At 39.8% G+C, this 23,955-nt stretch overlaps 1 protein-coding gene across 3 annotated transcripts in view; it reads right to left on the reverse strand.

Moving 5' to 3' along the window:
• Window positions 1-23,955, reverse strand: part of axin1 (axin 1) — a 38,382-nt gene that overhangs the window by 13,511 nt on the left and 916 nt on the right. Inside the window, exons 1-3 of one of the 3 annotated variants that reach the window (XM_053493467.1) lie at window positions 17,998-18,180; window positions 14,796-15,767; window positions 1,075-1,215 (exon numbers count right to left, since the gene is read on the reverse strand). In XM_053493467.1, coding sequence (XP_053349442.1) covers window positions 1,075-1,215; window positions 14,796-15,688 — 1,034 coding nt within the window. In that variant the 5' untranslated portion in view covers window positions 15,689-15,767; window positions 17,998-18,180. Of the gene's footprint in view, window positions 1-1,074; window positions 1,216-14,795; window positions 15,768-16,140; window positions 17,545-17,997; window positions 18,181-23,955 lie in introns of those variants that run through there. The other 2 variants (XM_053493468.1, XM_053493469.1) reach the window with 2 other exon arrangements.

Below are 23,955 nucleotides of genomic sequence, written 5' to 3' on the forward strand. Positions count from 1 at the left end.
GAATAAAATCTGAACAGGAATAAGGGGATGTGAGACGCTCTGCACCAGGGCTGTTCATATCCAGGCATGGAAGACGTGTTCTGTGATTTTGTGACTGTGCTGGAAACAGCGCCCCCTGTGGCTGCTCCTAGAGACGCTTTTATCCCTCCCCGGATACACCCTGCTCTGCCGTGTCTGCACACCTCTAATCTAACCCACATCAGACACACCGTTTTTGTTTTTTTCCTGCCTTTCATGTTTCTTTTAACACGGTTGCCTGGTGCTATCTCTGAACTTATCACATTCCCATGTCTTTTCCTTTGGCTGCGTGTCCTCTTTCATGTCCTCGTTGACTTCCCCAGAAGGAAACGCACTTCCTGCCTGGATGGAGGAAATCGGGAGGGCGATAAAATGATCGCATGTGTGATAGTATAGGTTTTGCAAAAGAGGCCCAGGAGAATATAAAAGAAGGCAGCTGATTAGTTACAGATTCAAAAGGTAAAAAAAACAAAAACAAACATTATATATATATATATATATATATATATATATATATATATATTACAGTCCAACTAATATTAGGCAAAAAAAAAGCCTTGTTTTTACTAAAATCAGGCATGTGGTCAGGATTCCTGTGAAGATCTAGGAAACCTGATCTGCTGTCGGGATTTTATTTTCCATCTCCACACGATATGACGCTTTAAGCTCAGGAGCGATAATTTTAAAGGAAGACAACACCAACATCAGTGCCTTTAAATTATAGCCCACGGTAGCCTCATCGCAGCTCCGCTGTAAGCTCTATAATTAGCATAAGTAATGATATTTTAAGGCTTTTATTTGACTAAGGTGGGTAATGAGCGGATTGGTGGCCACCTTAGAGGGAGCCTGGTTCTTTCCTGGTCCTATAGAAGTGCTGGAGATGCTGTTCTGAGATCAGTCCCCATGCAGAGGAAACGCACACAGGGGTACTGAGAAACTTTTATTTAAACCAGAAGGGGAAACCAGATGATCTAATTAAATTGCTGGTGCACAGGTTTTCAGGATGACACGTGTGTGTGTGTGTGTGTGTGTGTGTGTGTGTGCGTGTGTACATACACGCTGCTGTCTGTTAGGGAGAGGGTGTCGGCATCACTTGACATGCTCTGCTGCTCGCTGTCGTTGGCGCTGGTGGCGGGTGCCAGCGCGTAGCCCGTGTTGACGTAGTAAGGGTTGAATGGTTCCCGCCATGACCCGTGTCTACAGGATTAGAACGCAGGGAGAAGAGAAGATTATTGTTTTGGGAAATACTAAGGAAGCAATTTCCTATCAAGGTAGAATAGAATAGAATACAATACAATATTACACATCTTGAACATCTATTACTTTTAACTACTGCCTGGAATTAATTATTTAATTAATCAAACATTGTATTTAAAAGAGAAAAAAATCTTCAGAAGAAAAAATTCTGTAAAAAAAATAAAAATAAAAACAACTCCAGGATGTCTAGGTCGCCAACGAGGCTCGTCGGTCTCGTTAGTAGTTTGCAAGCCGGGAAAAGCCTGAAAATACGCTTCAAACAGGAAGGAAGTTTTTGAAGCAAAACTATTTCAAACATTCGCCCCTGCTGTGACCTTGACCCGGTTTGGATCGGTTCCAAAAACTAATCAGTGCCGGTAACAATTATAATATAAATCCTATAAACCATTCAGGCACGCGTTCCTGTGAAGAAGTTAAAAATAAACTTGTCCAAAAAAAAAAAAAAAAAAGCTCGAGATCAGAGAGCAGAATGCAGCTTATCCTAACCTGGTTAGCCATTAACAGGAGGAATTAACAAATTGTTTATTGTGTATTAACTAAACATGTATTAGCCTATAATAATAATAATAATAATAATAATAATAATCCTTTTCTTTTTCTTAAAATTTTTTAATATTTTCTTGATTTACTGTAAAATGTGAAAAAGATGAACAAACATTCAGTTCTAGCTTGTTATAGTGATGCATTATTATAAGAAGTAAAATGATCCATTTCTCTGCAGTTGAAAGAACCTGGAAAATCTGAAAGTATTTCACTTTGTGTGTGTGTGTACCTGTTACTGTTCTTGCCAAACAGCCACGCGCGCACACACACATACACACACACACGTCATGGTTAAGTTACTCGCTTTTGTGTACGTTTTGTATGTCGAGAGAATTGCACGTGAAGTCCGCCAGATGGCACGACCGAACCCAAACATCGCTATTCGGTTCCGAGTCGAACTGGAAACAAAAGAAAAAAAAAAAAAAAAAAAAAGATTTGCAATTTCATAAGCAGAGACTGACGAGCTCGGTTTCTTTCCCAGTGTTTCACCATCATTGTGATTGTCATTACGATCTGCAGGTCTAATCAAAAAACGTTTAACCTTTTTTTTTTTATTAATTTAGAAAATCCAAAAGAATTTAAAGCAGGAATTTAGAAAGAGGGCCATTTGATTTAATCAATCTTTTGTTCATCGACTCAATCAAGTCAGTTTTTGATTTAAAGTGATTCAAACTATCTATTTAGGGAAAATCTAAAATCTAATTTAATTATTTAAAATTGATTAACGCCTAAAAAAATAGACCGCTTGCATTTCATCTGGCATGTTTTGCAAGAGTATCAATTTTACCATTTTTTCTTTTTGTCTATTTGTGCGTTAGAGTATGCAGTGTTACGGCATGTTATTCTCATACCATGTTACATTTTAGGAAGGTTGAAATGCTATATCGGTTGCCATGGTGATTTCCCAATAGGCAGAGAAAGTTTTGGCCGTGTTTTTTTTTTCCAAATTTGTTTGACAGTGTTTTCTAGAGAACAGATTGAAAATGGGAAAGCTAAACAAAAAGGGACCCTACGGGGAGGGGTTAAACACCAGGGCAAAGCAGTGGTATTTGGAGAAGGCTTTAGAGATGTACAACATTGATCTGTATGACCTGGTAGCTGAAGACTGGATAAAAACCCCAGACACAGGCTTCTCTCTCTCTCTCTCTCTCTCTCTCTTTCCCTCGCTCACACTGACATTTTTATTATCAGATTTTTTTTTTTTTGGAATAAGTGCTTACACTTTTAAAGAGTTTAAAAAGTACAAGTCAGCTCATGAAGCTCATGAACAATTCTGCTGTGCAAGATCTACAGCACTCGTCCACAAACCTGCAAAAATGCAAAATTGTGGAATATTTAGTGAAATATGAGTCACGAGGTGACGGGAGCTTCTTGCTGTGCGAGTCAGGTTCTGGTTGTTAAAAATGAGAATGCACGACTGACAGGTTGGTAGTGATAATGCAGCGCAAAGAAAAGGCAAACAGCCAGAATAGTGAGGCTGCAGACAGACGGAGACCGACATACAAAGTAATGTTTAATTTATCATTTACTGAACTCAGAGAGTGTCTCACCCACAGACGACGCTGCAGAAACAAAAATAACAGACGTTGTGACCTGAAGTCTACAAGCTCTGTAACTCGACCTGCTGGCCTGGAGTGTGGCGAAGAAGATTGGCAAGAAAAATTTATTGTAATGACTTTGTAGAGACACGTTTTATAACAAACATTTTACAAAAAAAAATTAAATCAACACAGGATTTCAACCAATATGGCTTACTTTTCGTTTTTAGTGCTTTTAAATCTGTAAGAAATATACAGGTAGTCCCAGACTTACAAACATCCGAGCAGATGCCCTCGTGATTTTAAGGCACAGAGAAGACACTTACTTTCCTTAGCGCAGTTACATCGTGGGGAAATGGGACGGATTTCGTAAAAGCGAATTGGTTTGCTTTATATTGTATATTTGTATTAAATGGTGTATACGACTCACTTTGTTGGACTTGGAAACAAATTCGACTTATGAACGTGCTCCCAGAGCGGGACTCGTTTGTAAGTCGGGGACTACCTGTAGTTGTTGGGAACAAATCAGACAAAAAAAATATATATATAGAAATCAGTGCTATGGAATCGAAAGAAAATAAATAAAAATCACAAATGCCCAAAAATCTAACTGATTTCTAAACCATCTGGTGCTTCACTACTTTCACTAATCCACTATACTTTATACTTTTCGGACCAAGACACTTATGTTAAAGTTCTGGGGTTTAATAGTTTATATTTAAATCATGCCTGTTGTCTGTAATGACAGAAGATATAATCAGACGGGGTGAGCCAACATGCTCAACACCCACAGCAGGAATTTCTGGGATCATTTAGAGCAGCAGGAAGTATTTAACTCATAACTCGTTGTGCGCAAAAAAAAAAAAAAAAGGTTTATCTAGGGGTTAACTGTGTGATTTCAGAGCTGAAGCAGAAACTCATCAGCACAAGGTTCAGCGATAGCACTGCTTTCGTCATTAAGCCGATATCTTCGCTCTTATTTATCGACCGACTTCAGGATCCGAACAGAGAAGTGCAAGGTTGACCTTCGACGTTAACGCGTCTCTATCTGACGTTTCCTCCTGTGTCTGTTACGGATGCGTTCCTTTATTGTAAATTTGTACTCTACGTTTGCAAGAATCGATCAGTGGAAGAGATTTTTTTACCCCTCAGGAGTCTTCAAACCCTGATTGGTTCGATTCCGATTTCACACGAACGTCGATACCTCGCTAACTGAAATAATTAGAAGTTGATTATATTGTGCTTGCTGTTTTCGCACAAGATGAATCGTTATTGACGTGTGGAATCGACATCTATGCCTCGATAAACACACCCTACACATCCGCTCGTTTTAAAAAACAAACAAAAATGTTACATTTATATTGTAATATGAAAATTCCAAAAATTAAACAAACATTCAGAAACCAGTTGGATACAAGAGAACCGTTCCAGAACAGCTTTTAAACAACACAAACTAACTTCAAATACAAGAGTTTAACATTTAAACTGAGCAGCGCGCATCTCTTTCCTTTATTAAAATTATCATTTCTAATGATAATTCAAACTTTAGACACATTTTTATCCCATGTGTTCAGAGTTAACTATTTGCACATAGTTTACTGTAGGTTGTTTGATGCCTCTAAACTTCTCCGCGACCACGCGGGGTGAGCGGGCGCGAGAAGCTGCATGCGTCTTGTCACGACTTTTGACCAATGTGCGCTTGCGGTGTTTCGTGACTGAGCAAATTAGTCTCAAACCCACTCATTACACACACACCAAAAATTGAAGAAAAGATTGATTTTATTCCATTGAAAAAAAAAACACTATAAAAAGTTATCATGCATAATTCAGAAGATTTGTGTGTAATGCGTTTTGTCCGAGTTGGATTACATAATCTACGGCGACGACAGTTTATAGATACGAGAGTGCGTGTGTGTTTGTTACAGGACGACTCTGACCGTTTACAGTCAAAACTCATTTTTACAACTCGAGAACAAAATTATGCCCTCGAATATAGAGTGTTACATCACTATCAAAAATACGTCATGAAGGCCACATGCACAGGCATTACTATCCCAGGTAAGAGGAATCGATTCGGCGCATGCGCTCCGCCCACCATCTTGAACCACCGGCGCAACAAAAAAATGGCAGATCAGCAGCCGAGCGCTCTCATATCGTCTCAGATAATTCTTTTTTTGGTTTATTAGAGATGTTTTAATTAGAGTAGGTAAGATTCTAGGAGCCCTAGGCGGCGTGCGTTCACAATACAACAGAGCAGTAGACGTCGCCGGTTACATCTTAACATGACTCAAATAATACAACTATTCTTAGAAATAATTAACTTGAACTATCTGAATTCATCTTCTAAGAAGGGTTATTAAAACTCGTGTTATTGTCTGATAGCGATATCAACATCACGTAATACCTTCTAAACCCAAGCGTCTTCCTGTGTGACCGGGACACACGGAACGTCCCATGCTTTTTGGCCCGCTTTATGTTATTGATCCGAGATGTAAAACCTCGTCCTTGTTTCAGTGCGGTACAAAGGGAATAGCCGCATGCCGTGTGAACCACAGACGTTACACTGAAGGAATTTGTTATGAGCCTTGTGCTGCTAGGACGTGTGAGGGGGGCTAGAGGAAAAAAAAAAGGGCAGGGAAGGGGCAGCAGAGCCGAGTTTACTGCAGCCTCCAGTGATTAGTCCCAGCTCTCAGGCTTGTAATGATTTGAGCAGCAGGCGTGTCAATATTCACAGAGCCTGTGGAGAGATGCTCCCCTGCCTTCAGCAAACGTCAAACCGCTCCACACTCCAAGTGTTCGATTCTTCAGCATCAAATCCGCCTTACGCGAGATCGTTCCTCGTATCGTTGCTCCAATTTCGTTCTGTTTTCGAATTCATGAGAGGCACCTCTTTGAAAAATTCTTAAAGTGTGACCCGTCACGACGAGACGTCGTGTGAAGTGCGTGAGAGAACGAAAGTCTCTCTCGGTCATGACGTTTCCTTCGACCTCAGGTTACTCGTTACATTATCTCAAACTACGATTTCACGACCACTACATATTCCAGCAAATATAATCAAGATGAATTGAGTCATGCTACAGAACGAGTAAGCACAATTAGCTGCAAATGTGCAATTAGCTTCCTGATTGCCAAACAGGTGTGCAGCTGTAACGCTTCGATGCAGAAAAGCACAAGAGAAAACTAAATTCGCATGAATTTCTACAAAATATTCAGATCCTTCAAGGTCTCGTATTTCTTCAACAAGTTAACGGATATCGGAGCGCCATTAAAGTAAGTCTGTGTGTTAATGCTCCGGCTGAAATAACCCTCAGATAAGGAACTGTGATACTTCAATCTCTCTCGAAAGGTACTGCTTTCTTCATACATGGTCACGACCTGTCTAGAAATGACTGAATTTAATTTTGCGTCCTTTAATATCAGGGAATGAACCCTTGGAATTAACAAACGAATCTTCAGGAAAATGTTGGGAGAAGCAGAGGAAATGTCTGTATACTGTAATGATCAGCTTTTACTTGTTGGCGTTTTACAGACAAATCGATCAGTCTGTTCCCGATCCAGTACGGATTCGCACTTTAAAACTATTTGGGTTCATTTTTTATCTAAAACTGAACAATTCTTTGAAAATATTTCCAAGCTTTTGATAAAAACACGGACGTTAACATTGTGTGAAATTAGAGCTTGTTCTTTTTTCTTTTGGAGTTAGTGTACGGTTGTCACAATACCACCACCTACTGGACTGGAGAGTCCAAAAAATTACTGAAATTAAAAAAAGATTACTGCCTTGCACCAGACATAATATTTAAATAATAAACAACACAACCTCGTTACTTTTACTTATAACATTTTCTAATAGAGACACATAAATTGCTATTTTTATTCCCAAGACCTACTGATGATTCCAGTCTTACCTACAGACACTTTAGATTTTCTCTGCACAATTTAATTACATTTCAAAGCATTGACGGTTATACGTTTTCTTCAACATTACACAATGTTACAAGACGTTCCAAGGTTACTAATCAGAGCTTTTGTTTGTTTTGGGGTTTTTTTTTTCCACCGTACAAATAAAATCCAACCAAATGATTAAAGGATTTTTTTTCCAGCCCGACACTCCTCAGCCAATGTTTTTTTTTTCTCTCTGATTCAGACTCCAGATAAACAGGTGTAAAAGCACCCTTAGACAGGCTTTATCCTTCATCGCAGTGAACGACAACCATAATTGAGTCACAATGATCAAAAGCTATCCGTGATGCACAAGCGTCTGAGCTGCTAGCATTTAAATAATGAAATCTTAAAAATCACTATCCATCTAAGAATTTTCCTTATGGCTGAGATACAGTATAACACGGAAGAAGAAGAAGAAGAAGAGCCGTGTCGTGATGCATCGCGATGCGGAGATCGGCAGAGCAATGGTGTTCATTAAACTATAATGAACATCGAGAACCTCAAGGGTTGCAGGATTTGACAGCACAATGGATGCTACGTGCGCGGCAAGTCAAGTCCGCTGTGAGACTTTGTTTTGCGCTTCTACCTCTGATCTGTAATGGAGAATAGATTTTGGTGAGTAAGTTTTCTTGCGACACTGAGCCTCGACCAAAAAGAACAACCGGTACAACTTTTTAAATTTTATTGTGTCAGTAAGACGTATCTTTGGAAATTAAAGTAAATCAAATTAAATTCTATTGCGTGCACCGGTGTACCGGTTAAGTGGAGAGGTCACATGACACGGCCTGATGCAAATTCTGCAAAAAAGCAATGACTGTGGTGACGAAAGAGAAAACAACTGAGAAAATCCAGCCAGGTGAAAAGACGGTAGACGTCACTCGCTCTTTTAACATCAGTTATTTAACCAGCGGCACATGGACAAGATCATGGAGCGTGTTATTTTTTATACTTTTAATAGGCAATTGTGTCAGTATCCTATTACCTAGATGATGTTTGTTGGACTTACGAATGACCTCGTTCATATGTCGGGGCGTACTGTACATCCACTACATGATGACTACACATATATTAGGAATGGAAATCAGCAATCATCTCCTTATACAATATTGATAACGATTCAATAAAAATTGCGATTCTACAAATATGACCATTTTATAAACTTTATTTTAATACTACATTTTATTACATTTTTTTAACCATTAAAAAAAGGTTTATGAGTAATTAAATGCAGCTGGTTACTTATAACGTTAGTTATCTCGCTAAAAACCAAGCGCAGCATTTAAACAATACAAACAAACTTCAAATACCATTCAGAGTTTAACATTTGACTGAGCAGCACGCATCTTTGTCCTCCGCCGTGATTATTACTAAAACAAATAATTTACTCCTAACACCCGGGATGAAAACTTTAAACAGTTTACTAGTCGGATTACAAAGAAACCGTGATGTTTTAACTCCTTAAAGGCTTCCATAGTCACAAAAGTTAAGTAGCTGCAAGCTCGCGGATGTGAGCATCCTCTCACGCGGGAATATGATGGTTCTAACGCATGCGATCTTCGACTAACTACCAAATCAAACTGACAACCAGCTGATTCTGGTCACTGGCTGATCAACAGGTTCATCCCTACTATAAAACACAATAAGCTTAAAATAATAATAATAATCGATTTTGGAATTCGTGTGTCACTACATGAATCTCCACACAAAAGAATCGCAATTTATAACTGAATGCACGACAGCCCGCCCAGTTTTTAAAGTCGCTGCCACACCAATGCAGATCAACAAACTAGCGTTAGCAAAAGAATTTAAAACCAGCATGGACTATTGATTTAAACATGGCTCGCAGTAAAGCACTCTTTCAAAACACAACATCCACCTTGGAGGTTTTCATATTAAATATTAAAATAAGTTTATAAAACAAAACAGGATACACCGGATTTCACGATCCCATTCTTAAATCTAGAGCGCCCCACACACTTGGGAAGCGCTACACCAGTGCATCTTTATTTTTTTTTAGGCTCGTTTATTCATTTATTCAGTGGCTCTGTGCAGCTTCTTGTCAAGTGTGGCAAGTGTGAGGCGCATAAATCCTGCAGCATGCGGCTCTATAAGAAAGCCCACCGATGGGCGAGGCCTAAAGCGCTGTTTAAAAATGAACATGGCATCTTTTTGTGACTCGAACCGAACACGTGGGCGAAATAAAATAATCATCTGAAACCACCTCAAACACACATTACTGGCTGATTAAAAACGCATGATGTCCAGAGGCCAGAAGACAAGACGTCCTCAATGTGTGGTCTCTGTTGTTTAGGAGTCGGAGCTGTGAATCGGAGACAGGCGGTCAATCCAATTTCACGCGATTCAAAGCGTTAAAGTTTACTGTCTGATTTATTTCAAGCAGCTATATTTGAATTTTGTGTTGTTGATAATTTAAACGTCACGCTTAAATTCAAAGTGCATTTTTGTTTTTCCTTCGGTATCACTAAACTCAAAAGGAAGAAGATGCGATATCCTCACAAAACACGATTATTTCTGGAAGGTGCAAGAAGATTCTAGTTCCTGCGGGATATTTTTAAGGATTTCGTCATTCGAACATTAAACATTTGCAAGCTTTGAATCTGTCCTGAATGGAAAACTGACCCATCAAGTCACTTAACTGAAATCAACCAACAAAATATTGATTAAATTGATTAAACATAGAAACTTTCCTTGCCCTTGTTTTTGGCTTTAAAGCTTTTCATGACATTCTCCTCTCAATGTTAAAGCTCTACAACCCCAAGAGCTTTAGGACACAACAAGGTGACCACATCCTCTCTATTCATGTCAAGCAGCACTCTCAGACATCTGAGAGAAAAATTGGGTCAACCTTCAGACACGACATGCCTCAAGTTTTCAAAAGAATCAACAGCAAAAACAATGTCTTCCTTATGCTGCCGTTTGCATGTTCGCCATCATGTGACTCAGAAAAAAAAAACTCAGACGGACGGCATGAACTGAATGGACGAGACGGAGAAAGGGTCATACTGTGCTAGTTTACACGAAATTACAGGGAGGGGGAAATAAAAAATAAAAAGTGTTGGATGTGACCCCTTAGGTCATGACAAGGAGCAAATTTTTACCTGACTCGTCTGCTACAGAGGTAGACAGTGTAAATATAAGGAACAACCTTGTCCTCCAAACATTCTTCTACTCCTAAGAAGAAGAAAAAAAAAAGTTCTATCCTTCCCACTGTTTAAGGTTGAGTCTGTGACCTTAGGACCGAGGTGCTCTGCAATGACTAGACTTCTTTAATTGTCCTGTGGATTAACCAAACAACGCTAGATTTCACTGCCACAAATATAGAATTTCAGGTCATAATCTATGATTTGAGGGGGGGGAAATAATATATAAAGAGTCGTAACATTTGTCAATTGTACCAAAAATAAATAAATAAATAAATAAATAAATGCTGGAAAAAAAAAATCCTTGGCCTTTTTAATCCTTTTTACGCCTGGACGCCCTTCCTGCCCTAACCTCTATTTTTTAACAGGGTTTGGAACGGATCCGCACGCAGCGTCTGGTTTGTGGGGGGCGTACGGTAAAAGATAAGAAATAGACGCATACAAATACATCATCTTACTCTGTAGTGGGAACAGATAATACAGATGAATATATATTTATGCCTTTTTCTCATTCAAACCTTCTAAAACCAGGTGCTTTATAGTAATCTAGGGAGTTTAAGAAAAAAAAAAAAAAAAAAACATACGACCTGGAACACTGTGTCCGATTCTACAAAGATTAGCAGCATCAGAAACACATGATTTACGTTTACAAATAATCTGACAATTCGACTTAATCAAGTCCTAGATTATGATATATCTAATCAGTCTGATGGAAATATTTTCTAGGGACAGCATCTCACAAACTGATTAAGCCTTTATAATCCATTTACAGGAGTCTCGTGCATCTGGCTCATAGTGAGGGTATCGAAAAAGTAACAAAATGCATGACGGTATCAGAATCAAAAAAACTTTTGGTAACATGAGAATGCTCGTGTCTCAAAGGAAGCGCATGATAGCCTTCGTTCTCCAAATCAGAAAATTACAATCAGCCAAGAAAATTGCATTCGGCACGTCTCTAGACATAACGCATAGCACAGAAACAGGATTTTTTTTTTCTTTTTTTTTTTTTTTAATAAATGCACACCAGATAAATAATCACCGTACGAATTTTTAAACTGTGATTATGTGTTTATTAAGAAAGAACATTTAGATGAAGAAAGTTAATGGTTGAACGGTTGCTTTTAACATTATCGAAGGTTTCATCTGCAGCGCGACAGTTGTAACTCCATCCAGAAATCCAATCCTCAAAGCGGCATGGCCAATTATGACTTTTAATAACTCATCTTATGACTTTATTCTCAAAATATTGTAATTTTTTTTACTTCCGAAAATGCCTTCGTACAAAACAGCAGTAACACCAAAACCTTCACACAAAACAGTGTTACACATTTTGTGTTACACATTTTGTAACTTGGGTTCGTCTGTTTTTTGTTTTCACTGACACTCGGATGATTTTCCTTGCTTAAAAAAAAAAAAAAAAAAAACTTAAAGTCAAATGGTCTGGAGCAGTAAGGGCGTTTATCTCTCTTAGACAGGAAGTCAAAAAACTCAGTTTGGCCTAGGAAAATACATACAGGTTGATAAACAAATTTTTAAATAAACTTTACCGCCATCAGACTTCACAGTAAAATAGTACGGCTGTACTGTCCATATATCTATACTAGGGCTGCAACAACTAATCGATAAAATCGATGATTATCGTTAATGAAATTCGTTGTCAACGAATGCCGTTATCGATTAGTTGGGCTGCTCACGTCACTGAGGAGCGCAACCACAAGATGCACAAATACACAAAGATACACACAGATACACAGGAGCTCACGCAATAGATGCTACAGAAGCGTCTGCAGGAAAAAGCGTGCGCCCCAAGTCCTCCAAGGTATGGGAGCAATTTACATTAAACGCCTCTAAGAAGACGGTAACCTGCACGCTATGCAAGCCTGAGCTTTCATGGCATGGTAGTACCACAGTCATGCACGAACACTTAAAAAGAAAACATGTTGGTGTTACGGGTGGCGAAACGTCAGCAGAGTCAGTAAAAACTAATTCTTCATCGTGTAAAAGTTGTATAGTTTAAGTGCTTTTGTTTAAACTGTTTGCTAACTTCGGGACAGTCGCGCTAGATCTGTTCACGTGCTACTCGCTAGCATCACACTGCGCAATCACCTTATGAGCTATAGTGATTAGTTAAATGGCGCTACTTTAGATTAGTTAAATTACACGGTGCGAATAACAGTACAATATTACATTTAGTGATTGTTGTGGTTTCCAGCGAATGCAAATAACAGTACATATGCTTTTTGCATTTCTACATTTTTTTTTTTTTTATTGTCCACTACAAAGTTGTAACAAACGTAATTTACTGTGGCTTTACTCATGCATACATTGTTTTTTTTTTATACAAAATCACATTATTTTAGCTGTTTATATCTTAACAACTGAATATGTCAGTGTATTTTTTAAACTAATTATATATATATATATATATATATATATATATATATATATATATATATATATATATACACACACACACACACACACACATTTCATTTAAGGTTTAAAATGTCACAATTAAAGATCATTAAACTCTGTGGCTTTTGCATTTTTAAAAGTTTATTTTTATACATAAATAATACCCTGATTTATGGCTTTTTTATAGTTATAAGCAAAACATCAAATTAAAGAAGCATTAAGGTTTTATCCGATTAAATAATCGCCCAACTAAACAATTATCAAAATAATCGTCAGTTGCAGTCCTATATCTATACGATTAACCGTTTGTTCGTATGTTTTTTCTTTCTTTCTCTTGAAAGTTACTTACTTCCAAGTAAGCAATTTATTTAAACATAACTTTTTTTAACATAACAGACTTTTTTTTATGATCGTGGAACAAGTTGAAAGGGGGGGGGCAATTAAGATAAGATTAGGCTGGTTTTGTAGGGGATGAATAGAAACGGGTTTGTAGTTCACATTAACAGATGTGTCTATAATAATTCAAACGACTTGGGGGCAAATTTTGCATCTTAGCTTAAATCATAGGATATCTGGATATTTACTACATTGCAAACAACAACAACAAATTCTCTTAGATGTATTACAAGACGAGAGGATTGTTTTGCGGTCACTTTCCCAGATATAAAATACGGAACAAGTAAACCCCCAAAGAGACCTGGACATACTTCGGAAAATATGCATATATATATTTTTTTTCTTCTTTTACAAAAGCCTATTGAAGTGTGTTGGGAAGGAGATCCAGACATGAGGCTCGGTGCTTTAACATGCCTTAACTTTACTCCTTGACACATTTTTCTTTTCTCCTCCAGCATTAAACTCGGCTCGCGCTGCCAAAAGGGAATACACGTCAAGCTATTCTACAGGAAACCTTTATTCTGGAATAACAGCCTGCCATTCATGAGACACCTGGGCAGAGAGAAGACAAAGAGCGCCCCATCTGCATCCGCTCACAGCAGGCAGCAGCGCAATCAATGCAACACCGTGACTGCACGGATGCCCTCACTCGCAGGTATCGGCATTGGTATCTGGTATTAGTTCTGAGATTGATGAGGGATGACCCCGGTTGATTCGTTTTCGACGAGTTGACACTGAACGCTTTGAAACTGCCAAGAACGCGTTCCTTATCCTGCGCAGATCAACATAGCAGAAGCTTTAAATCGTGGATGAGGTTTTAATGTTTGACTTTTGCGACAACTAATACGCCCCCTTTTTTTATTACTGTGCATCAAAACGCTGCGAATTAAACATATATATAATATAAAACAAACATTATCGTGACTATGATTCCTAAACATCAGACGCCTGTGCTGACCCGTCTACATCCTGCCAGTGCGTTTTCTTTTTCCTTATCCTCAGTAATACACCTTCCACGTCAGATCACTACTCTGCAACCCAGTAGATTTTTTTATGCTTTGGTTTTCTTTTTACCCATGCTGAATTCCTCACATCTCCCCAGGAGGGCTGTACTAAACTCCACCTCTCGTTTCATGTGCCTCCTCGGGCAGTGTTTTCGCTGGGGATAAGGCAGAAAGGGAGAAAGACGAGGAGGAGAGTCTCAAAGCAGCGCTTACCTGTGTCTAGTCGCATTAAATCAAGGCAGGATAATTTCTTATGACTCTTTGCCACTCACCCGAAGAACTGTAGGAACTCTCGCCGCTGGTTCCAGCGCATATCAAATAACTGATAAAGCTCCTAAAGCGGCAAGTCTTTTAAGATTACACAAAGCCAGTGCCCTTGACTCTTGTGAACTGCTCTGCACTGCAGTAAACTCAGCATGAGCACGGAGTAAAGATTTCACCTCACTGTAGATAAATAAGTCATTGGGGGGAAAAAAAAAAAAAAAAAAACATGGACTTGGAGAAATAAGAGCGCTTACCTGTACTCACGACCGTCCTGGTATCTCTTGCTGCTAGCTGCCCGTTGCGGCGCCGTCTCCAAGAGCAGCTTCTGGGTGAGGCGGTTGGTAGGAGTCGGGTCGCTCTCGCTGTGCTCCTCAGTCTCTTGCTCGCACCGCCACTCTTCGTCCTCGTTCAGCGTCGGCAAGTAACCAGGCAACACCTTGCCATTCCCTGACCCGGAGCTCTGATCGCTGTACAACTTAGGGCTCTCGCCGCCTGTCCTAGTGTATTCCAAGTAAATGTCCGATTTGAGGAACAAAGGGTATGTGTTTTCCTCCATCACGGCCTGAATCTCCGTCTGGGCCTGATCGAACATGGCCGGATCTATGTGCAGCTTCATCACACAGTCCTTAATGAAGCTCTTGGTGGCCGGCTTGATCTGGCGTGACACAATGCCGTTACTGTCCAGGATGTACTTTTTGTATATAGCCTTCGCCAGCTTCAGCTTCTTCTCCTCGTTCCCCTCACCGGTGTCCTGCTTACGGAAGCCGCTGCAGGCGAACCAGAAATCCAGCACGTCGGCACAGTCCTCTTGCTTGAGGAAGGTGCGAAACAAGTGGATTCCATCCTGGTCATCCAGCAGCGAATGCAGCGACTCTGCCCATTTCAGATAGGGTGGCGTTGGTGAGGCGCTGCCCTCGGGTTCATAGCCCAGGTCCAGGTCGGGTCGTCTCGGCGTGGCTATGGAGGCCTCGCATCTAAGGCTCTCGCTCTTGAGGGAGTAAAAGCCCAAGCTATACGAGCGTGCATCACCAGACACCAGCTCACCCTCCTCACCCGGGACCGGGGGACGGGGCGCATCCTCAGTGAAGCTGCCCCCAAGGTCCGCCAGGTAAGGCTTCTCCTTTATACTCATCCTTACTACTTCCATGCACCCGTTCCCAGCTCAGCCCACGCACGGGAACAATCAAATCCAGATTTCCTTTAATGCCACTGTGAAATAATTCCTCCTGGAAAAAAGAAAAATGACGTTAAGATAAAATCTCAGCATGAGCAAAAAAAATTATAAATTGTTTTCGTGCACTTGAGAATCAACATAATGTACTTCAACAAAAAAAGAAAAAATGTTTATTTTAGTACTGAATAGTACTGTTTAACGTGTGCAACGTGGTATCTCAATCAAGCATTCAACAAGCTGTGCATAATAAAGGTTCGAATGGACGACAAGAGATAAGAGCGCACCACGGAGCGAAGACAATTATCAGAAAACCTACTCTATATTTAGCCAAACGTTTCAACAAAAGCCAGTCATACTGAAACACACAAGACTTTCTAACAATTGCGTGCAAGATCAAACATCGCTTCTTATCTGGACGTATTCACCTTGAGTCCTGTTTCTTGTCTCCAGCAGCCTCGATACAGTTCTTGGTGTGTGTGTGTGTGTGTAGTCTGTGCAACATTCAGTTTGAACAGAATAGAAAAATGTGCGGGCTAGATTTTGTTTACGAATGTAACTGTATATAAAGGTAGTCTTAATAATAAGTCGTGGTGTACACTTAAGGAAGATTAGATACAAAGAAACCCGTACACAGCTCTCTCTCTCTCTATCTCGGCCATAAACTGTTTCAAAAGATTTAAACCGTCACCTCATGATGGCTCGATATCTATCTGATCTCTAAAGATCGGACGAATTCAAAGAACTGATACAATCTTATGTTCAAGCACTACTTCTATAAACTTTCAACCTACTGCACCAATATATATTAAAACCACTAACCAGACCGGAGATTAATTGAAATAAAATTCAAGGCCATCATATCCAGTCGAACAACAAAACGTTGAGACTAGAAAATACTTTTTTTTTTTTAAACAATTAAGATAAAAACAATAAGCTTAAAATTAAAATGAAAGCTTATAACACAACTAACATGACCGGACTCATGAATCTGATTGATTTAATTTAATTAATTTCAGTGTCAACATATGAGGCCAGAGATTAAAACTTTGACACTAGAAAATAAAACAATAAGCTTAAAATTTAAATGAACTAGCATTGGTTTAAAATGAAAAGCTTCTTAAATTCCCGCATTTCTTTTTTATACAAATTTAAACCAAGATATAAATTCAACATGATTACCCAGGACACCGTTTATTATTCCTTAAAGTAAATTTATAAGTGGGTAAAACAATAAAAATTGCAGATTCAAGTGCTAAACTATGCTAGCTAAGTTAGCGACAAGCTAGCACAACAAGCTAGCTCCATTTCATCTTCTCAACTCTATATTCAATAAACATTTTAGCATTTTTACAAGTTAAATAACACGAATAAACAAGTATGTAGCACTTAAAAATAATGAGCTATGTGTTTGTGCTAAAGTAGTACTTGAACAAGAATTAGCCGAGGTGAGGTTGCTAATGCGGCTAAGTTGCTAACACGGTTTGCTTGCTAGCTAGCAAGCGAACTAGCAAGGCTCGTTAACTTGATACGGTTCTTTTTTTGAGAAGTCTTGAACGCGGACGAAATGTAAAGCAGATCCGGGTGTACAAACGAGTGTGTCTGTGTGTGTGTGTGAGAGAGAGAGAGAGAGAGAGAGAGAAACGGATAAAACAGGATGTGATAGGATAAGATAAGATAGGACAGCGATTACAGGTGTTTTATTATTATTTCTTTCCTTAAAAGACTCCCGAGACTTTGTTGCTCTTTTCCCCGACGACATTACAGCACTCCCCGCGCTCCCCTCCCAGCTCCCAGCGCTTTGAAGTGAGCCCCACATTCACTGCATTCATGTCTTTGGCCTCGGAGTCTCTCTACACACACATACACACACACACAGTAATTGATGGGGGAGGGGAAGAGGAGAAACAAACTCCACACACACACACACACACAGTGAGCCAGGCCCTTCTTCCGCAGTCTGTATAACTTTAAAACACACAAGGATTTCAACACTTAATCCGAGCACAATCTTAAAAAAAAAAAAAAAGAAGAAGAAGAAGCCCAACCAATTAGGCGTACGCGTTCGTGCGTGTGCGTTCGCGTTCCGTAACGCGTCGACCGCAGAAAAGGTGCGCGTCGATTCTCAAATTCAAACACTTCATTTCATCTCTCGCTCTCTCTGAATCGCTAGCGCGAAAAAAATTAAAACGAGCTCCTGAAGGCAGCCAGGGAGAGGAGAGATCAGATCAGCAGAAGGAGGAGGAAGAAGAAGAGAATAAAAAAAAGTGCTCTGTAAACTATACCTGTGCGAAGCCAGTTTGCGTTTCGGAGCGCATCGGGGAACAGCGCGGAGACGCGGCGTGCGGCTACATGGGAAGCGGGTCATAAGGTGCGAGCCTCGGACTTTAAAAATAACAAAGGAAACGGTGCGTTCTCCACCTTTCCATAGCAGGCTCTCTCTCTCTCTCCGAGCCCTGTGCCTCAATCCGTGTGTGTGTGTGTAAGAGCGAGTGATGTGTAGCGCCGCGCGCGTTCACAAATCACACTGCCGCCTGGAGAAGAAAAAAGGAATACGGAGGAAAACGTGTGTGTGTGTGTGTGTGTGCGCGCGCGCCCGTTTAATCCTTCCTTTTAACACTTAAATATTCATAAATTTTTCCAAAATTTAATTCTAATTAAAAAAAAAAAATCTGATCCATGAGCTCGCATCACACTTAAACGCTTTCTAGGAAAAAAAAAAATCCTCAAACATGCACATTTTGTGCCTTTAGTATATACACTCACTCACTGTCCTGTGTAAAGGCTTAGGGCACGAGGCGGGGTGCCAATTCTTCGCAGGATTGGCACACACACACACACTTACGGGCAATTTGGGAATGCCAATTAGCTTTGGACGGCATGGTGGTTTAGTGGTTAGCACTGTGGCCGTGCACCTCTAGGGTCCGGGTTCGATTCCTGCCTCTGGTTTGTCTGTATGTTCTCCATGTTCTTGGTGGTTTTCCTTCTGGTACTCCAGTTTCCTCCCACGGGCCAAAGACATGCAGATTAGTCTAACTGGTGTTCCCAAATTGCCCGTAGTGTGTGAATGAGCATCTATGTGTTTGTGTGTGCCCTGTGATAGATTGTACCCCGCCTCGTGCCCTAAGTCACCTTAGGGTAGGATCCAGGTCCCCGCGACCCTGTATACAGGATAAAGCAGTATATACAGTACATCGATGAGTAAGAGAGTGGGTGCATGTCTTTGGACTGTGGGAGGAATCCCACCAAGCACAGGGAGATGCAACTCCATGCACACAGACCCTAAGGCAGGAATCGGACCCAGAACCTGGAGGTGCAAAGTGACACTGTCTAACTAACCACTAACCAACCCTGCCAAACCTGTTAATGATTGAATTTTAATTATGCCCTTTATCCCCAGTAAAGGGCAATCTTAATGCTTCAGCATACCAAGACATCTTGGACAATGCTAAACTTTTTACTACTCTTTGTGGCAACAATTTAGGGAAGGCCCTTTTCTATTCCAACATGACTTTGCCCCAGTGCACAAAGCCAGGACTATAAAGACATGGTTTGATAAGTTCGGTGTGGAAGAACTTGACCGGTCCGCACACAGCGCCCTGACCTCAACCCCATCGAGCACCTTTAGGATGAACTGGAGATGAAAATGCAAGCCATGCCTTATTGTCCAAAATCAGTGCCTGACCCCATAAATCCTCTATAGATTGAATGGACATGAATTATCACAAAAACACTTCAAAATCCTTGGGACAAAAGAGTGGACGCCATATTGAAGTATATGAATTTGAAGATAATGTCATTGCAGGTTTGTCCATATGGTGTACGTTCACCTGGACATGTTTATAGTGTATAGAGCACTTAAAAATAAAAAAAGTAAATCCATACAGACATGCAAGAGGTAAAAGACACATACCATTAACTATATATAAAATGTGTATGCCATTTCCTCCGACAGTACAAAGATATGAAGATTAGGCGAACTAGTGTTCCCAAATCGCCCATAGTGTGTAAATGAGTGTGTGAGTTTGTGTGCCCTGTGATAGATTGGCACCCTGTCCAGGGTGTACCCTGCCTCGTGCCCTAAGCCTCCTGGGATAGGCTCCAGGTCCCTGTGACCCTGAATACAGGATAAAGTGGTATAGAAGATGAGTGAGTGAGTGTGTATGCCCAGATTGCTTTCAAGTTAAGCTGAATACATTATTAGGGCCCAAGCACTTTGACATCAGCCCCATTATGTGATATTGTGTGAAGGGACTCTTGTTCTTCTAAGGATTTTTTCCAGCATCCAGGCTTTTTGGGGGTTTTAACATTGGCAGACAGGTTAGAAACTGCTGCCATTAGGGTGCCTGAGAGTCTGGGCCCCGGGCGTGGCACAGGGCCCACACACAAGATTCTACTGCACCCGAAAGACATTTAAAGCTTATTGAGGATAACAACTTTCGTATTGCATGTCATGGGCTCTACTCTGCAAAGGCAGTTATTTTGGGTCGCTTGCAAAACTCACCTAAAAGATTTTGATACATGCTTCCTAGGGAATTTATGTGATTGCCACCAAACCGATCCCGTGTGATCTTAATAAATCAAGCAAAATTGTAGAGGGTTTTTAGATTTCTCAAATGGGTCATCCTTGACGATGCCTTAGCCCTATGCTGAAAAGTTAAAAACTTTCTGTGTGGCATTATATTGCGTGACATCACATTAAATGACATCACTTTAAGTAACATTATAATGTGATGCTTTTTTTTCCCAGCATCTGCGGCTTTTTGGATGTCTAAACATAAAATTCGCCCTATTCTACACACGTACACATCAGAAATGTTAACACTCACATCTGTCTTTCTTTCTCACACATGCATGCACGAACATACACATACATAAAACACGTACACACATACACCCATACACACACACACTAACACACTCAACAAAAATTTGGGGCCCAAGCTGCCCTGTATAGTGTGTGAAGGTTGAGCAGACATGATGGAACAGTGATGTACATGGGAGGCGATGGCTTCAGGTGCTTGGACCCGCACATTATTGCTTGCAACTAATTTATTAGTTTGTTGGTACTTTCCTTTTCCAGCTTCAATAATAACACCACACCTTCTACTATCCACTCACTCATCTTCTATACTGCTTTATCCTGTACGCAGAGTCGCGGGGACCAAAATCAAAATTAAAACCAAATTAAATTGAACCTTCAAGCAGCTATGTATAAATATTTGACATTTCTAGGCATGCTTAGAGATGGGTATATTTCAATTCAAACAAATAAAATAAACAAATAATAATCATGATAACTGCAACCAATTTTGGTATGGACATTTTGTCATACAACTATAGCTATGTGTCACTTCACTTTTTACATGTCTGTGAATGAGATATTTACCTTTTCTATTGAAGGTACACCCCTTAAACGGCTGTGATACTGTAGATGAGGTTAGAATAACTATATTCTATATGGGCAAAAGTTTGTGCCCTTCCCTAAGCAATTTCAACAACGTTGGATGCACTGTCTAGAATGCTGTAGCATTACGATTTCCCTTCAGTGGAGCCAAGCGGTCCCAACCTGTTCCAGCATGACTGCTTTTGTGCACTAAGGGGAACTCCATGAAAACATGGCTTAAAATGGTTGGAGTGTCCTTCCCAGACCTCAACCCCACACCTTTGGGATGAACTGTAACACTGATTCAACCTCAGGCATCCTCACCCAACACCCATGCCTTGACCTTATTAATGCTTTTGCTTTTGATTCAAAATCTAATTCAAATCCCAGCTTTACTACTAATGGGCCCTTTAGCAAGGCCCCAAATGCTCAAATGCTTTGTGATGATTAATGAGATACATTTACGGCTAAATAAGTCAATCAAATGCTTTAAATATAAATAACAGGAAATGGGAACCAACTCCTAAATTGGATGCCAGTTTGTCTCTGAGTGCTATAGGCACTATGGTCATTTGCACCTAGGGAAAATTGTGCATAACAATTTAAATGGGAGGAAACTGGGGTGCACGTAGGAGAACCTCTGTGCCCCTGAGCTCAGGATCAAACCAGATAGTCATTATATTGATCTTTTGTGTGTTTTTTTAATCGTTTGGTCATGTGCACAGTTTAATACCAACTGTTGGATATGTACCAGGTACAAAAGTAGACCTGTATACTTTAGTTTACACTGTGTATCTTCTGTATGGTCTTCAACTGTTTTTTTTTTTTTTTCGTTTTGGACCTTAAAACCTGTCGCTAAACAATAACACACATGATACTTCTGCACACAAATGGAAAGAAAGTACTTCACCCAAATTACTCTCAAACAAACAAAGCCTTAAACCTTAAGCTTGAATTTAATTTTGTACATATCTGCAAGTTAGCAGTTTAAGGCAACACTGCACATTATGTCAAAGTTCATTGTGAGCCTACAAGTATTTCAGGTACTTTGAAACTTTTAGTGGTCTTTAGGAATGAGGGCTTCTCTGTGTGATCCGACCCTGCATAAGTTATTACTCAACACCTGGATATAATCAAGCAAGTAATCTCGGGCCCTTATAGTGAAAAAGATCAAAGACATATGGAATGCAGAATGTCATTCTTTCACTTTATGACTTTAACAGATTAGCTCATCTGAAAATTGGAGTCTGTTGCAGATTATTTCTGGAGAGTTGTGGAGCATTTCTCAACTAATAGTTGCTCAGTCTCCCCTAGCATTAGATATCACCCACGTCCACTACTTTAAAGGCTTCTTGGTGCAAATCTTAACCCCTTAACATAGACATTTTGACATGACATCACTCTTTCATACACACACGTAGACACATACATGGTCCGCTGTAGTGGATATACGTATATACAGAGTCAGCCAAAAAAAAAGAAAAAAACACACTTCAGGAAAAGAAAAATAGTATGATGTATATTATATTAAAATAATTTTAATAATATTCTCATAATATTCTCATGCCTATCAATATTTAACGTATAGCAATAAATTTTGTTTTTTTGCAATAAAAGTGTGTCTGAATTTTTTTTGGCTGACTCTGTATATGGTCACCACAGCGAACTGTCCAATCCGCATACAACTTGGCATAGGTTTTTCTGCTGGATGCCCTTCCTGACGCAACCCTCCCATTTTACCCTTGCTTGGGACTGGCACTGCATCCCAGGGCAGGGGTTTGTGCCTTGGGTGGGAATTGAACCCGGGCCTTTCGCATGGCAGGCAAGAAACCTTATATTATAACTTTAGAAACTGATTTAACTTAAAATTGCATGGCATATAAAGTGTAAAAATAAGATAACTTATCCTAAAAGATTTATCGAAATGCCATGAGCAAAGGATTCCTAGCCAATTTTTGAATTGCCATGAGCAAAAAATGCTAATTTAATATTATTTAAGTGTGAATAAGTAAAAAATTAAATATACAACAGAGAATTTCAAAATTGTGAGCAATTAAAGTTCATGAACAGAATATTATTTGTAATGAAAATACACCAATACTCTAACCATGCATAAAATGTCTGCAGGCCAAAAATAATTATTTATTTATTTATTTATTTATCTAATTTATTGAGTCTAGAGTTTAAATGTTAAACATGGATAAACATGAATGGTTCATTCATCTTATTCTTTATACCCCTTCTCCTGTACATGCTCAAGCGAGACTTACAGCCTATCCCAGGGGACTTGGGCCACTAGCCGGCGTACACCCTGGGTGTGGTGCCAACGCATCTCAGGGCACATGCATACACAAACTCACACACCCGCTCAGACATTACAGGCAATTTCCTAAACTCCACTTATCTGCATATCTTTGTACTGTGAGAGGAAACCGGAGGAGCCAGACATGCAAACTCTGCACACACTTACCCTAAGGTAAAAAATTATGCCAAAGTTTCCCAAATATTAGTTGTCAGATGAACTGCTTTAACGCAAATTATTTGTCTTTATTAATGGTTCAGACTTTATAGAGGCTAAGTGAAATATTTGTAATAAATGGCAAAATAAATGACAGTTAAATCACGTTACTATTCAGTTTGGGAAATATCCTATTTTTTTAAACAGTCATCAAAACTTCCTGTAATACTACCGCAAACCTCAAGGGTACACACACTGCAAGTTGGGAAACCAAGCTATAAACTACTCTCACTTACCGTCTATATTCAGGGTCATGGTGGGCCTGGAGCCTATCCAAAGAGACTTAGGGCACGGGGCGGGGTACACCCTGGACACAGTGCCAATCCATCGCAGGGCACA

This window comes from Clarias gariepinus, chromosome 3 (genome assembly GCF_024256425.1).
Source record: "Clarias gariepinus isolate MV-2021 ecotype Netherlands chromosome 3, CGAR_prim_01v2, whole genome shotgun sequence".
Classification (NCBI taxonomy): Eukaryota; Metazoa; Chordata; class Actinopteri; order Siluriformes; family Clariidae; genus Clarias; species Clarias gariepinus.